The sequence below is a fragment of the Aythya marila genome (genome assembly GCF_965140915.1).
Source record: "Aythya marila genome assembly, chromosome: 1".
NCBI classification, from domain to species: Eukaryota; Metazoa; Chordata; class Aves; order Anseriformes; family Anatidae; genus Aythya; species Aythya marila.
This window is the reverse complement of record NC_139042.1, coordinates 172,212,453-172,225,846: the sequence shown is the minus strand read 5'-3', so window position 1 is coordinate 172,225,846 and position 13,394 is coordinate 172,212,453. Positions and strand designations below refer to the sequence as shown.

General features: G+C 41.8%; 1 protein-coding gene across 1 annotated transcript in view; it reads right to left on the bottom strand.

Annotated features, from left to right (window-relative positions):
- The window catches only part of PPM1H (protein phosphatase, Mg2+/Mn2+ dependent 1H), a 138,444-nt gene that overhangs the window by 41,651 nt on the left and 83,399 nt on the right, over nucleotides 1–13,394 (bottom strand). The window contains exon 4 of the mRNA XM_082780066.1: nucleotides 11,100–11,212. Coding sequence (XP_082636192.1) covers nucleotides 11,100–11,212 — 113 coding nt within the window. The remainder of the gene's footprint in view (nucleotides 1–11,099; nucleotides 11,213–13,394) is intronic.

Sequence of the window (13,394 nt, the reverse complement as noted above, 5' to 3'; positions counted from 1 at the left end):
AGACTGCAGGACTGCACTTGCCCTGGCATTTCATGGACACGTGCACCACACAAAAAAAGAAAGTACATTCACCAGTTTGGAACTGGTAAATATTCACAGGAAACAGGAAAACATTGAGGAAAAAATCAGCCAAAGTAGTCTAAAATGGAAGAAACAATCTGATTTTGTATCTCTTTCCTGGCCAATTTACTTTGAGGATTTTCTGCTTTGGAAAATGCCTGCCTTTAACAACTAGACATGGAACAATGTGCCTGGGCTTCAGTGTGTGAGATGGGGCTGACAGTCACGGCAAAGTCTGCAGCAGGTTACATCCAACAACTCTCACACATGTGAAAAGAAACATTATGAGCTTAAAAGGCTGCATGCAAAAAATCTGCATAAAATGATACATTTATCTTTTAAATCAATATAACTACATAGTCCATGGTGCACAAGTAAGTAATATTCTGAGCATCTTAGCATCTTAAGTATTTACTTATTTTCTATATTCAGATTTGATACTTTAAAACAAGAAGTGGTGCCTTAGTGTATAATCCCCTTTGAAAATAGGTGGCGAGTGAAAACAAGCAAAGAGTAAAAATCTGCCAGTGTGCTGTAGTGCAGCTTTCACACTCAAGATAGAGCAACAACACGCTAGCCTAGGGAAAATATCAATACATCAATTACTTCTGCATTTTTAATATGGATAAAACAGCCACCCCTCCTTCTAGCAAGCAGGGCTGGTTGTTTTTTTTCCTTTTTTTTTTCTCCCTTTCTTTTGTGAAGAACACAATCAGCTGAGAATTGCACAGCATCCTTTCTGCGTTTCTTATGAGAAACAAACAGAGGGAAACTCATACATTTTAGAGGAAGCTATTGTTGGTTACTCTCACTTAATCATACAGAGAAAGAAACACTTTAGTGAACAAGGTCAAAAGTGTAATTTCACTGCTGTCATGGGCCCATTGGGATTCTGGTGCTCAAAACAAAGAGGCATCTCCTACTGTTAGGAGTATTCAGGGGATGCCCTGATTCCATTACACACTTTTCCAGCCAAAAATGGTTTGAAACGCAACATTAAACTGCACATTCCTACAACCGAGGATAAAAATCTGGTAAAGGTGACAAAGAGAGACCATTTGGAAAACCCTTTCTGACAGTGTATATCAATTCCAAGCCACAGGGAGGATGTATCTGTTTTGTCAAAAGGTGTTAAGCATTGTGGATGCGGTGCAGACGAAGCAGAAGTGTCTGGCCTGTCTGGAGAGGTATTAGAAATGTGTCAATGGAAAAGAAAGAGGGATTAAACTGACAGAAAGAATAAGGCAGGGTTTTATTACATTCAAAGACGAAACCAAGCAGTAGATTTTAATTAGGTGTGTCACAAAATAGCTGAGGGAAAAAAATATAAATCCTAGAGCTGTGGAATTGGTCTAGGTGGGTGCTTGTTTACTACAGTAACTAAATGCATGCATTTAAAGAAGCCGAGGAAGCACAATGCTACTGCCGGGTGAGCTTCAGACTGGTTCTGTTTATTTATGTTTTCTTAATTGCTACAAAATGAAAGAGGAGTGATGATGAAAAGATTCAGCATAATGCTTACCTCCTCTATAAATTAAGTACTGGAACTTCACCGTTACGAACAGCCTTTATGATTACTGCTGAGTTTTAAGACCTTCAGCCCTGGCACCCTGGTTTCACTTACTACTCACCGTATCACTCTCCTTACTCCCATGCAGGATCATTTCCCCGTGTTTACTTCAAAACCAGGTGAACAAATACTTCATTGCATTGGCCGTAATCATGGAACTACAGTGCAAAGCCTTTAAATGATTTCCTTATTTTTGTGCATTAAGTCAGGCTGGGGATAGTGACACAAGCCATTACACAATGTTTAGCTGGCATTAAAACAGGTCCCAGCGATGACATACCCATCACCATAAAACTCAGAGGTGAAAGCAGCAACCCTCAGCAACACAAATGGCAAAACATGCAGCTGCCTCCCACCTGTGATCCCCAAGGTACGTTTTATATATGCCTCGCTCCTACTTTGCATCTCTACCAAGAAAAAAAAAAAAAAGAAGCAACAAAACATGGAGGGGGCACAACTACTAAAATTGCCTGTCCTTATTTTCCATCTACTGCCACACAGTCCTGCCACCCTGCTTTCTTCACAAGCCAACACAAGGAGCAAGAACCTAGGGCTGCACAAGGGCAGGGTTAAAATAATTTCCTACACCAGTGTACTTTGCCATTCCCTGAAGGAACCATGAAGAACAGTCCCAGGCTTTTGGGAAGGCCTTGCAGGGCCATGAGCCCTCTGAGCAGCTGGGGTGGCCACCTCAGGAGCATTGGTGTCCAGTACAGCTGTGGTGCTCTGTGAGGATGACAGTGCTGGGCTTCCACGGGTGTTGCATCCAAGGGCCCCTCCTCATTTCCTTGCACCAGAACTGAGTCAGCCATGCTGCACCACCCTGGGGTGCTACAGGCATCTATCTCCTCTTGCTTTTCCAAGAAACATGGGAATAAATTATAAAATTCAGTTTCTGTAAGAAACCTCAGGAGTCATCTTTCAGAGGCACCGTACCAGCAAGTGAGCTGCTCCTGTAGCACGTTTGTAGGGTTTTATGTTGTTTCCAGTTACCTGATTCATTGCATTTACATTTCTAATGCTTATTTGGTGATTCCTGTGGCCTCTGGGAAAAATGAGGGTGCTGATACACTCTACAGCCACTATTTTGGTGGTCTGGTTGTACTAAACAATTGTATTATTTTTAATAAAGGATCATGACTGGGCAGGTAGAAGCTATTTCTCAAAGCAGGATAATATTCATAGCTTTCCATGGAAGTGTTTACTCCTCATTTATACCAGCAGCCGAGCCAGTCAGCATCTTCCTTACTGCCACTGAGAGCAATAAAAATCTGAATTTTTAGAGCTCTCCCATTCCATCTTGTGTATTCAGCTAACTTAGTAAGCAGTTAAAGGGATTTCCTACACCCAGCAGCCTCCCTCTGCCCCATATATTGCATCCAATAGCGAGAGGCATTTGGCTTCCACCAGCACTGTTACTAAACTTCTTCAGTTGTTTCTGCATCACTGCTCACTCTCTGGTTTAAAATTAAATGTAATACTGAGCTTGCAGGTTGTCCACACAGCAGACAGTCTGGAGAAGACATACTGCCCAGTAATTATCGGCCCCTGGAGCTCAGAGATTCTTTAGTGGGGTGTAGCTTGGTTCCCAGGAGATTGTCCCTTAAATTCCCTGCTCTACTTTAGGTCCTCACGTGGACTGCTTCTCTGAGCCAGTCTAAGTGTGGAGTTGTTATTATTAGCAGTTGGCTAATTATTAGCAGTAAGCTTTATTATCAGGGTTTCATTTTAAGGGCTAATTACACTTTTTTTTTAGTACTCCTCCCATCAGTAATGTGATGGTGTTTGCTATCTATATGTGATTTCTTTTCCTTTTTTGTTGTTTCATTGGGAAAGTAACTTTTACTATTGAAATATGCATCAGTGGTGCCTTTGTATGTCTACCTATACATATTTACCTTGTGCTATTTGCTACTTGGATACCAGTAGCATGACCCCAAAAGACAACTAACTGCACTACAACATTCTGTAATGAATTGCCTGTACTTTCCTGCTGCTTTACACCTGAACACACTGATCCTTCCAGCAGCCAGGAGGCCATTACAAGCCAGTTTGCAGTGAGAGGACACTGCTAGCCCACAAGAACTGCCTGCCGATGGTTCCAGCACGCTAACATTGGAGATTTGCTGCCCTCATGGGATTCATTTTGCTTGTGATGATTTCAGTGTATTCTTAATCTGAACACCGCCAAGCCCAGGGTCGCAGTGACGATAACATCACCACATTTCTGCACTGGCTGAACGTGCCACCCGTTACTCGGGTCGTGCCAGGGAGATGAGCAAAGCAGTGCAGTCACATCTCTGTGACCAGCTCTGAGCCTCGGGACCGGTATCTGTGGAATCAAAGCCTGTTTCTCTGCTGTCCAGGATATCACATTCATCTCCAGGACGAGTTACTATAGCAACTAAACCTGGGCTTAGGGATGAAGGCATCGCTGTGCAAGCCAGTGCTTGCTTTGCCAGTAATATGGCTGGGATACAGCTGACCACAGAAGATGGAAAAAGTGCAGGCTTTTTTTGCCTGCTGTTCAGCAATTTATCATTGAGGATGCTGGAATGATTTTAGCCCCTAAAGCATTACATCTACTTTGATTTCAGCTTTTCTACTTTCTTAACTTAGCAGCAGAACCTTCCAACACATCTCTGACCCCAGGAGACCGAGCAAGCCTCCAGTGCTCCCCCTGGCTCTCCTCCTGATGTTTGGATGGGAACTAGAGATGCAAGGTGGCCAGCCTGCTTGGCATGCCTTGGTGCAGGCCCTGTAACACTGCAATGAATAACCCACTGGTCTCTCTCTGGTCAACTAAAAAGGCACAGATTATAAAGACATTTCTGAGCTCAGCTCCGTGTGCTGGGACGTATGGATTCCACTGTACTTCTTACATCACAGGCTGCCTGGACTCAAAATCACAGGCTCTTTATGCATCAGCATGGTACCAGTAAAAGAGTGGTTAAAATTATGCCTCAGCACCCTTTTCTCAGTTTACCTCAGAGATTATAAGCTCTACAGGCTACACGCACAAAATACATGTGAGGATGTTATTACAGTGTGAATTTTGTCCTTGATTAGTGCTAATATGCACCTATAGAAGTCAGCAAACAGGGAATTTTTACTGTTTTGTTTGTTTGTTTGTTTGTTTTTGTCTGGCTTGGTTAGTTAGTGTTTGTTGTTTTGCTTTTCAAAAGGCTGAAAAAAAACAAGGAGGATGGCAATTTATAGAATCCATTGCTCCTGAAAAGTAATACCAACGAACTGTGGCTTTGCAGCTTACTGAGAGAATTTGAATAGCAAAAATTTCTGTTCTTCCTCATAATCTGAAATATAAAGACTTCATGCACAGAAGGTATCTGTGTGGTTTGGGTCGAAGACCTGACTGAATGTACCACACATAGTAACTGTTTACAATGGCTTCAACACCTGCTAGGTTGCCATAGACATTGCTAAGGCATACTCTCTCCCAGAAAAAACAAGAGTTTGGAGAAGAAGAAGGATTTTTTTTTTTTTTTTTGGTCTTCAAAAGCCTATGAACACTGACTGCCAAATTAATCATTTCTGCCAAGTCAGTGCTGGAGAGGATGTGCCAGTGCTTTGGAACTCATCATCCACCGCGTCGTTAGAAAATGCTCTCTCCCGTCACTGCACTTTGAGTGCAACAACTTATTTCTGATCCAACACTTTTTCTCCACACCTTTGATAAAGTGTTTCCTGAAGTGCCTCCAAAAGCTTCACCCGACACAAAATTCTGCAAGATGATCCGAGGTCACCGCTATTCCTGTGAATCCTGTGCTCTTACTTCTCCTTGGAAGGAGGCCAAGTGGCAGAAGGGAAGCAGAAGTGTTTGGAAGCCTGACTTGCAGGCCCTGCAGAAAGGAAGAGAAGCTGGGGAAACAGTGAGATGCTACTTGGCCCTATCTTCTGGGTCTGACTAAGATGTCACGCTCTTTTCCAGCATTTTCTGCTCAGCAGCAGAATCAGACTTCTCCACCTACCAAACTGCAGTCAGTGAAGGAGAATGTGCGTGGGAGAGACTCGCTTTGTTTTGAATCCAGTCCCTCTCCACTTCACAGCCTCCTGAGCAGACCAAGCAGAGGTTGTCTGTTGCCCTGGGAAGACTAAGCACTTATTATTTTTGAGTGATTTCGCCAAAGAATTAATTATCATCTAAAAAGAGGAAGTGCATGCAGCTTGGCCAAAACATGGTCTGTAGGTGTTGCTCTCGCCTCAGAGGAGGCACCACTTGAGGATTTGGAGCAATAAGAATTTTCAAAGGTGGAGGAAGTGTCATCATGGCAAAAGGACGGACCCTGTGCATGGCTCAGATTTGCAGTTCCTCTTGTCTCACTTTTAGGGGGAGACAGGAATAAGAATGCTGCTCCAAATACTGCAGATTGAAGAAGTGCAGTAACTGAGTTGTCTTTCCTTTCCTCCAGAGACCTCTAAAGACGAAACACAATCATTGTTTATGCAGACACAGATGTAAGGAGATAAAAGAGTTTAAAGAAAAAGATACACAATTTAGATTAGAAAATGGCTAGTTAAGAAAAATCTGAAAAAATCTTAAAATTAAAGTTTTTTAAAAGATGCTGTAAACCAAAGACAAAAGCAAATCAACTCTACAATAATAATAGACTTGAACATTGCTTGGCTTCCACCCTTAAATAATGTTAGAGCTTCTGGCAAAAATCACCCTGCTGAACTGCCTTGAGGAAGAGGTCAAATAACATGAGCCACAAAAATGGGTCAGAATCTTCAGTTCTGATTTCTCAAAAATTCTAGTTAAGCTACCGTGTCAGCCAACAAATATATTGCTGCTTCCATGCTTCACTCGTTAACTTCATAAAACCACGATTCCCCAAATTTTACTCCCTTCAACGAGAACTACTTATGAAAGAAGCAGCTAACAAACATCATGACACAGAAGAGCTATAAATGTAGTGAGATTCAACACAAGCAGTAAATCTGGAAAGAATGGAAACAGTAAACACGGTAGAATTCCACTTTTGATTTACTATTATAGTGCATTGCGAGAAGTCAGTGTTAAATACACATCTGGGCAACAGAAGCTGCAATGAAGTTGTTTAACCTGCAGCCACATGGAAAACCATCTATTCAGTGAGCTCATATCATTTAGCTATCCCAAATGCCTTAGCATTAGTTCTACAATTGCAAAAAGGAGGAGGAAATATGTTCTGGACATGAGAATATATGTTGAATATACCCTGAAAAGATGAGCACAGGGGAGCAAAAAGCAAGGAAGCAAAAAAATTATAAAAAGAAGAAAAAAAGAAAAAGAAAACAAAACAAAACAAAACAGAACAACAACAAGCTGATGAAACAAAGCAAAAAATCCAGCGACCCCGCAAGTCTATGAAGCCTCCGAAACATCAGGCTCTTTGCTTTGATGCCATCTTATGCCAATATATCAAAAAAGCCCAAGAACTCATTTGCAGATTTAGCGAGTGTTTCAGGCCCTATGGAAAAGTCAGATCAACTTGTGATGTTCTGCATCTTATACAATGATAAAAGCACTGCCTACCTAAGTGGCTCCAAACACAGCATAAAATGGCAGTGCCTGCAGTCTCTGAGCAGCTCCTTAACCAGACAACATGAAAGCCAGAAGAACGCTTGTGCCAAAGATAGTTAATATGATCATATCGCATTAGAGTCATTGGAATGATATTGGGCAAATGTTATGTTGCGTGAGGCTATACAGTAATGGGCAGTAATCAGTAAAAACATTTTAAGTCCTTGTTTTACTACTGCTTCATCACTAGCCATAAAAAAACATAGTAATAAAGAACATAAAACTAAAAAGAACCGAGATTAACAAGGCGTGTTATGGCAGTTTAGAAGTAAAAGTCACTTTAGCAATATAAAACTGAACAATACTACTTAAAAGGATGAGTAGAGATTTACTACTCATTATTAAAAATAAAAAATAAAAAAACAGCTATTCAGAGAGTCCACAGCATATCTATCAAATTGGTAAGCAAAGTACCAGTGCTCACTAAAAAGGCACTATAGATCAGATAGCTGACTACAGCACTGTCAGTCCCTACCTAAACAATCTTGCATGGACAGTGTTAACCATTGAGAGGGGGAAAGAGAAAGAGAGGCATTAAAAAGCTTTGGCCAATATTCAGACATGAATTTTGACTGTACAAGTAGGTATATTTATGGCAGAGTTCAAGAATGATCAGCAAGCCATTAGAGAATGAAAGTGGCTCCCTCCAAGTTGTTTTTATCAGGCTCTGAAGACATCACCTCATTTTTAGTAGGGTTCTGGTATCATGTGCAGTTAACATATAATTATTACAGAACTGTGATTGCGTCGTTAGCAGAAGTTTAATTATATCATTGACATTAGTGATGCCATAACATCAAGCTCAACAATAGTTCATAACAAAACGTACAATTAGCACAATTTTTCTCCCTTTTACACCAACCAGAAGTGTTCAGCTTGGAGAAGCCTAATAGTCCCTACAGAAGTGAGCTAGGGCTGAACCTGAAAGGATTGCTGGCTGGTAATTTAGTAATATGGTAATTAAAGTCTTTTCATGATGTAATTACACATCAGCTACAAAAGGACAGCTGCTATACAACAGTGCCAGGGTACGTGGCATGAAATGATTAGATTTGAGAAGCTTTAGTGGTTAAACTGAATACCACAGACATAAGTCTGAGGTATAGCTGGCACCACATAGCACATTATTATTCAGGTCTCACACTTGGCGTTTCCTTAGTCTCATTGTGATAGTAACAGTTTGTTGTATGTACCTTGGTCCTGTGACAGCAGAAGCTGTTCAAAACCCACCTTTATAAGCTTCTGCTGTTTTGAAATTGCCTGGAATTAAAAGACCAAACCCTCTTCTGGGCAGAAGCGGTATAAATGAGTTTTGCGTAAACTCAAAATGTTCATTTCTCACCCCTGCAACATGAAATCTCCTCTCATAGACAAGTCTGTTGGAAATGTAGCTTGATTTATTTGCAGTTGTTTTTTTTCTTCCAGTGTGGGAGTGAAGAAGGTAGGAGAATGAGGACTGAGAAGAGGCACAAATGAGTAGGTGAACTCAAAGAAACTGACTCCACCGAAGAATGGAGGGTTTTGGCATGTGCTTCCAAAAGCAGAAAGCACAAAGTCCCCTGTTTGGGGAAAAAAACAAAACCCACTCTTCTCCTCAAGAGTATATAAATATTTTGTTTAGTAGTTTCCTCATAATATTTATCGCTGCCCTCATTTGTATCTGTACAAAATACAAAGTTGACCACGCAAGGCATGAGACAGCAAAAATGCACATATTTTTCCACTAACAAGAATAAGAGCTTGGCTGCACGACTGGGCTCTTAAAAATACAATAATGCACTGTGCACTCTGGCAGTAGGCAGACAAGCTCAGAGCTGCTTTTCTAGTCCTAAAATGTCATTTCAGAGATGATAAGCAACTTGGATGTTTCACAGACAACTGCAAACTCTCTTTCTGAAGCATGGGAAGTAGTGGGAAAGATCAAACAGTCTCCTACATTTAAAAGCTTTTATTGAATATAGTTTCTTCAGCTAGAAAATCTAGAAACAGGCCAATTTTGGGAGTCCAGGGAATTCTCCTCAGCATGAGGAATGTTTCTGTGAGGTCCATTTGGAGGGTGGAAAAATGAACTGTTTTTGATCTGAAGCGACTCTGTTACCTGCAGGATCTGAGAAATGAGTAGAAAAACTTCAGTCCTAGTTCAAAGCCTCGCCAGTGGTTTCCTTTCCCTTCCCGTTCCCTTTTTTCTAAAAGAGATGTTTTGGATGGGCTTAATGAACATTCAAAGCTTTCTGAAGTCTCAGAAGTTTTAACTGCAGAGGACACTGGAACCACCTCACGATGACCATCAATAGGAGTTTCTTCCCATGAGTACCAAGAGGTAAGAAGGGAACTGAGACTGCTCTTGGGGAGCAGAGGAAGAACCCTGGGGAACTGGAAGCAGCCAATTACTTAAGAATCAAGACCTCAGCTACTCAGAAACAGACCAGTTTTATACCACACAGTTAAGAGACAATACAGCAATTCAGCTAACTCGATGCAAGAGACTCAACTTTACTTCAATGGATAGAAGCATAGGAAAACATGATTATTTTTAATTTAATGGAAGTGAGCTAAAGTGTAGTGCAGCTAATGGTTCTGATGAGCAGATAGGTGGTCTACTCAAATGTGTCTGCAGCCACCCTCTGTGAGGACTCATTTGCCGTTTGATGGGAAAAGGAGATTCAAATTTGGCACTTGTCAGGAGGAACTCGTTGAGCAATTTACAATTTTATTCAGCAAATTCATCATATTAAAAACAATCACCAACAAAAAAAGAATAGCAACTTTATGCACAATGGATTTGTCTTACCTCTGACACATTTTAAAGCAGCCAGAGGCAATAAAAAATATTTGGTTTGTTACAGAACACTTTGCTCTTGAGTGCTGTCTCTGTAAATACATGGCTGTACGCAATACGAGCATGAACTGTCAGCACTCAAAACTCAAAAAAACATGAATGCGTAACTGTAGCAGTCTTCATCGAAAGACATGACTCAGTACCTGCACAGACTTTAGTTATTCAGCTGCTAACTAGCTGGACCCAACTGCAGACTCTGTCCTGTGGAGAACTACTCTGCCTGGCCTGCTTGTGCAGAGAGCTGCCAGAAGAAATACGTGAAGGTCTGAAGCCTTGCAAGAACAGTTGTTCTCTCTCTCTGGCAGTGCTGTGGCCACAGAACAATAGAGAGGGAAAGTATGCTTCTAGTTTTAGCTGACTTAGAAGACAAAGCAGCAGCTTTTCATTCACGAGATTTAAAGCATCCAACTTCTAACTAAAACAAAGTGACAACTCTTGAACTACAGCTTTCAGTTCTGAGAAATGGCCGAGTACACAAGTCAGAAGAGGTCACAGTAAAAAAACAGTGATAGCCCCCCTCCCTCCCCTCCTCTTCCACTGAAGGACTACAAGCTATTTGTTTACAGATGATTACTGTCAATTATATTGAAATCTTGATAGATCAGATGGTGTCAGGTGGTTTGCCAAGGCTAGGCCTATGGACAGGGGCCACCAGACTTTCTATCGAAGCAGTCCAGCCCCACCAGCTGTTCCAGATGCAGTCCCCCTGTCAGTGTTCAACACACGTTGAACTGCATGTCAATTCTATTGCACGTCCAACATCTGTTTCAATGGCTCTTTAGTGACTTTCCACCTCCCTGCAGCCATCAGCTCATTCAGAAACAATAACAAGGAACTGAAAAAGTCGACCTACCTGAGTGCATCCACCACTCAATTAGATACTGGAAACCTATTGCTGCCTTTTGCATTAATTTTGGGGAGAACTGTCAAGAGTCCAGCCAAAAAAACAGAATCCTCTTGTGATGGCAGTTGCCACTAAAGAAATCAGTAATGACAGATCTTGGGAGTTTGGAGGTGAAAGTTGGGGAGACATCACACTCACTTACCTGCTATCACCAGCATTTGCCACGTACAGCTTCCCCAATAAATACACCACCACAAGGGCTGTGCAGCCACCAGAAATATTATACACGGTCCTCTCTCGTTCTATTTGCAAATCCTGTGGGAGAAGAGAAGAAAAATGTATAAAGAGAGCACTGCAATTAATGTTTTGGAAAATGAAGACTTCTCTAAAAGGTTACGGTCTTCCTTAAACTGCAAGTCCCACTGGCTTTCCTTATGGTTACAGCTTAGGCCACATGCTCATGGAAAAGAATGAGAAGTCTTAGAGTACCTACTACTTATGATACAAAGCTGAGAAAAAATCAGGACAGGAGATTGTAAAACATCACACATCAAGGAATAAATGGCAAGGCTGAGGGATGCAAGAGATTTTACTATGGAAAAAACACAATGGAGGCAAAGATAAATGTAACTTCACAACAGGTACCTGGTGGTATAATTGGAGAGCACTTTACATAGACAGCAAATAATTAATGAGACCTAGCTCTGACATGAATAACTACCTGCTCTCCAAACAGGAGGCTAGGGTTGTGGAGCGTACACCTTTACAAACAGCAGCAAGACACATTCATGCCACAGAGCTACCCTTCAGAAACACAGAAGGGAGGGATGCTAAACTTGTTAAGGGAAACAAACAAAAGGTCAATAGAACAGCATTTACTGAAAGATACCAGGCACTCACAGACCTGCAGGATGAACCATAGTATTTACGGCTGTCTTATCTCACCACTTTTATGAGGCCCTGGAAAGGTTTAATTTATGCACATGCCTGGGTGCAAATGTAGGGAGGTAAGTACCTACCCAAGCAGTTTTTCCTGTGTTTAATTTCCAACTGATTCTGAGTTTAATAAATTATATATATTAATATATATAATAGATATATTGATAGATGTGGAGAACACAAGTCACATCTGTCACTGACAGTCAGTCAAGCTCAGAAATATACATTATCCCAAGAAAGACTGGAGATTATAAAAAAAAAAAAACAACAACGGGTAAACGAGCTGCTTCCTAGTACTCCGTACATTTTAAACAAAAATTGAATTATATGCCAATGAACTCATTCTGCTGCCTCTTAGTTTGTCTTGTGGTAATAACCCAGCATGTTACAACCTACCCTCCTCTCCCGAGTCCAGAATCAAGCCCAACTTCAAACTGGTCTTTCTCTGGTACTGGATTCAGACAGGGATCATCATTTAATGTGGCTGTTGCAAATGCTGGCAGATCTTTCCAGCTAAACCCTGCCTACTTGTATGCATTTTTTATTATGAATATATTTGCCTCTGTGTGTGCTCTACTTCATTTTCATATTTGCACTGAGCAACAAACAGCTCAAATTGTCCACGCCTTGGGGTATGGGATTTAGAGCTTTATTTTAGAGCTAAATTTATCCAAAGAAAAGCACCACAACAAATGCTAGCCATGACAGCTGCAATTTGATTGAAAACCTGCAGCGCCGAAGCAGGCTGGGACCATTCTTTGTTTCCTGCAAATTTCCAGAGAGGGAGGTGACCGGGGGGCAGGAGTGGTGGGGATGCTCGGCAGTGCTCGGCTGCTGTCCCGAGCGAGCTGGGCAGGGAGGGCTCCCATTTCTAATAGCGCCTGTCACAAATAATGCTATTCCTGACGTGCACGCAGCCTGATCCCATTTGTGCCATGGGGCGGGCGGCGGGGACAGCAAGAGATGTGCAGCGCTACCCAAGGAGGCCATCGCCCGCTGCGCACGGGAACTGCACTGCACGCTGCTTCCCTGCAGGCAGCCGGCTTTGCTGCAGCTCTTGCAAGTCCATTCAAGGATGGATTGTTGGGGGGGGGGGAACGCTGTTGTTATTGGGTTGGTTGTTTGCTTTTTTGGTGCTGAGGACCAGGAGGAAAACACCTCAAAGCTAAAATCAAATCTTGCAGCGCCTTTGGTCACAGACATGGGCTGCTTGCAAATGCCACTTTATCTAATCTGGCCATAGAGAAGCTGATTTTTCCTCCCCGTGGTTCCTATATATTTTTAAATTAAGCTGAAAAGAACAGTTCAAAGGAAGCAGACGTTTCTAACCATCAAAATAATTTAAACTTACAAATACTACAGTGGATTTTCCAGGCACTGCCAGGAATTTTAAAATACCTTCATCTCTGCTGCTCAGGGTATCCTCTGAGACCTTGAAACAAAGTACAATTCCTCACCTGGCTTCAGCCCTGTCACACGTACACTTCACAAGTGCTAGGATACCTAAATTAAAATTTATTTCTTTCAATAAGCAGAACTCAGAAGCATTTATTATGAG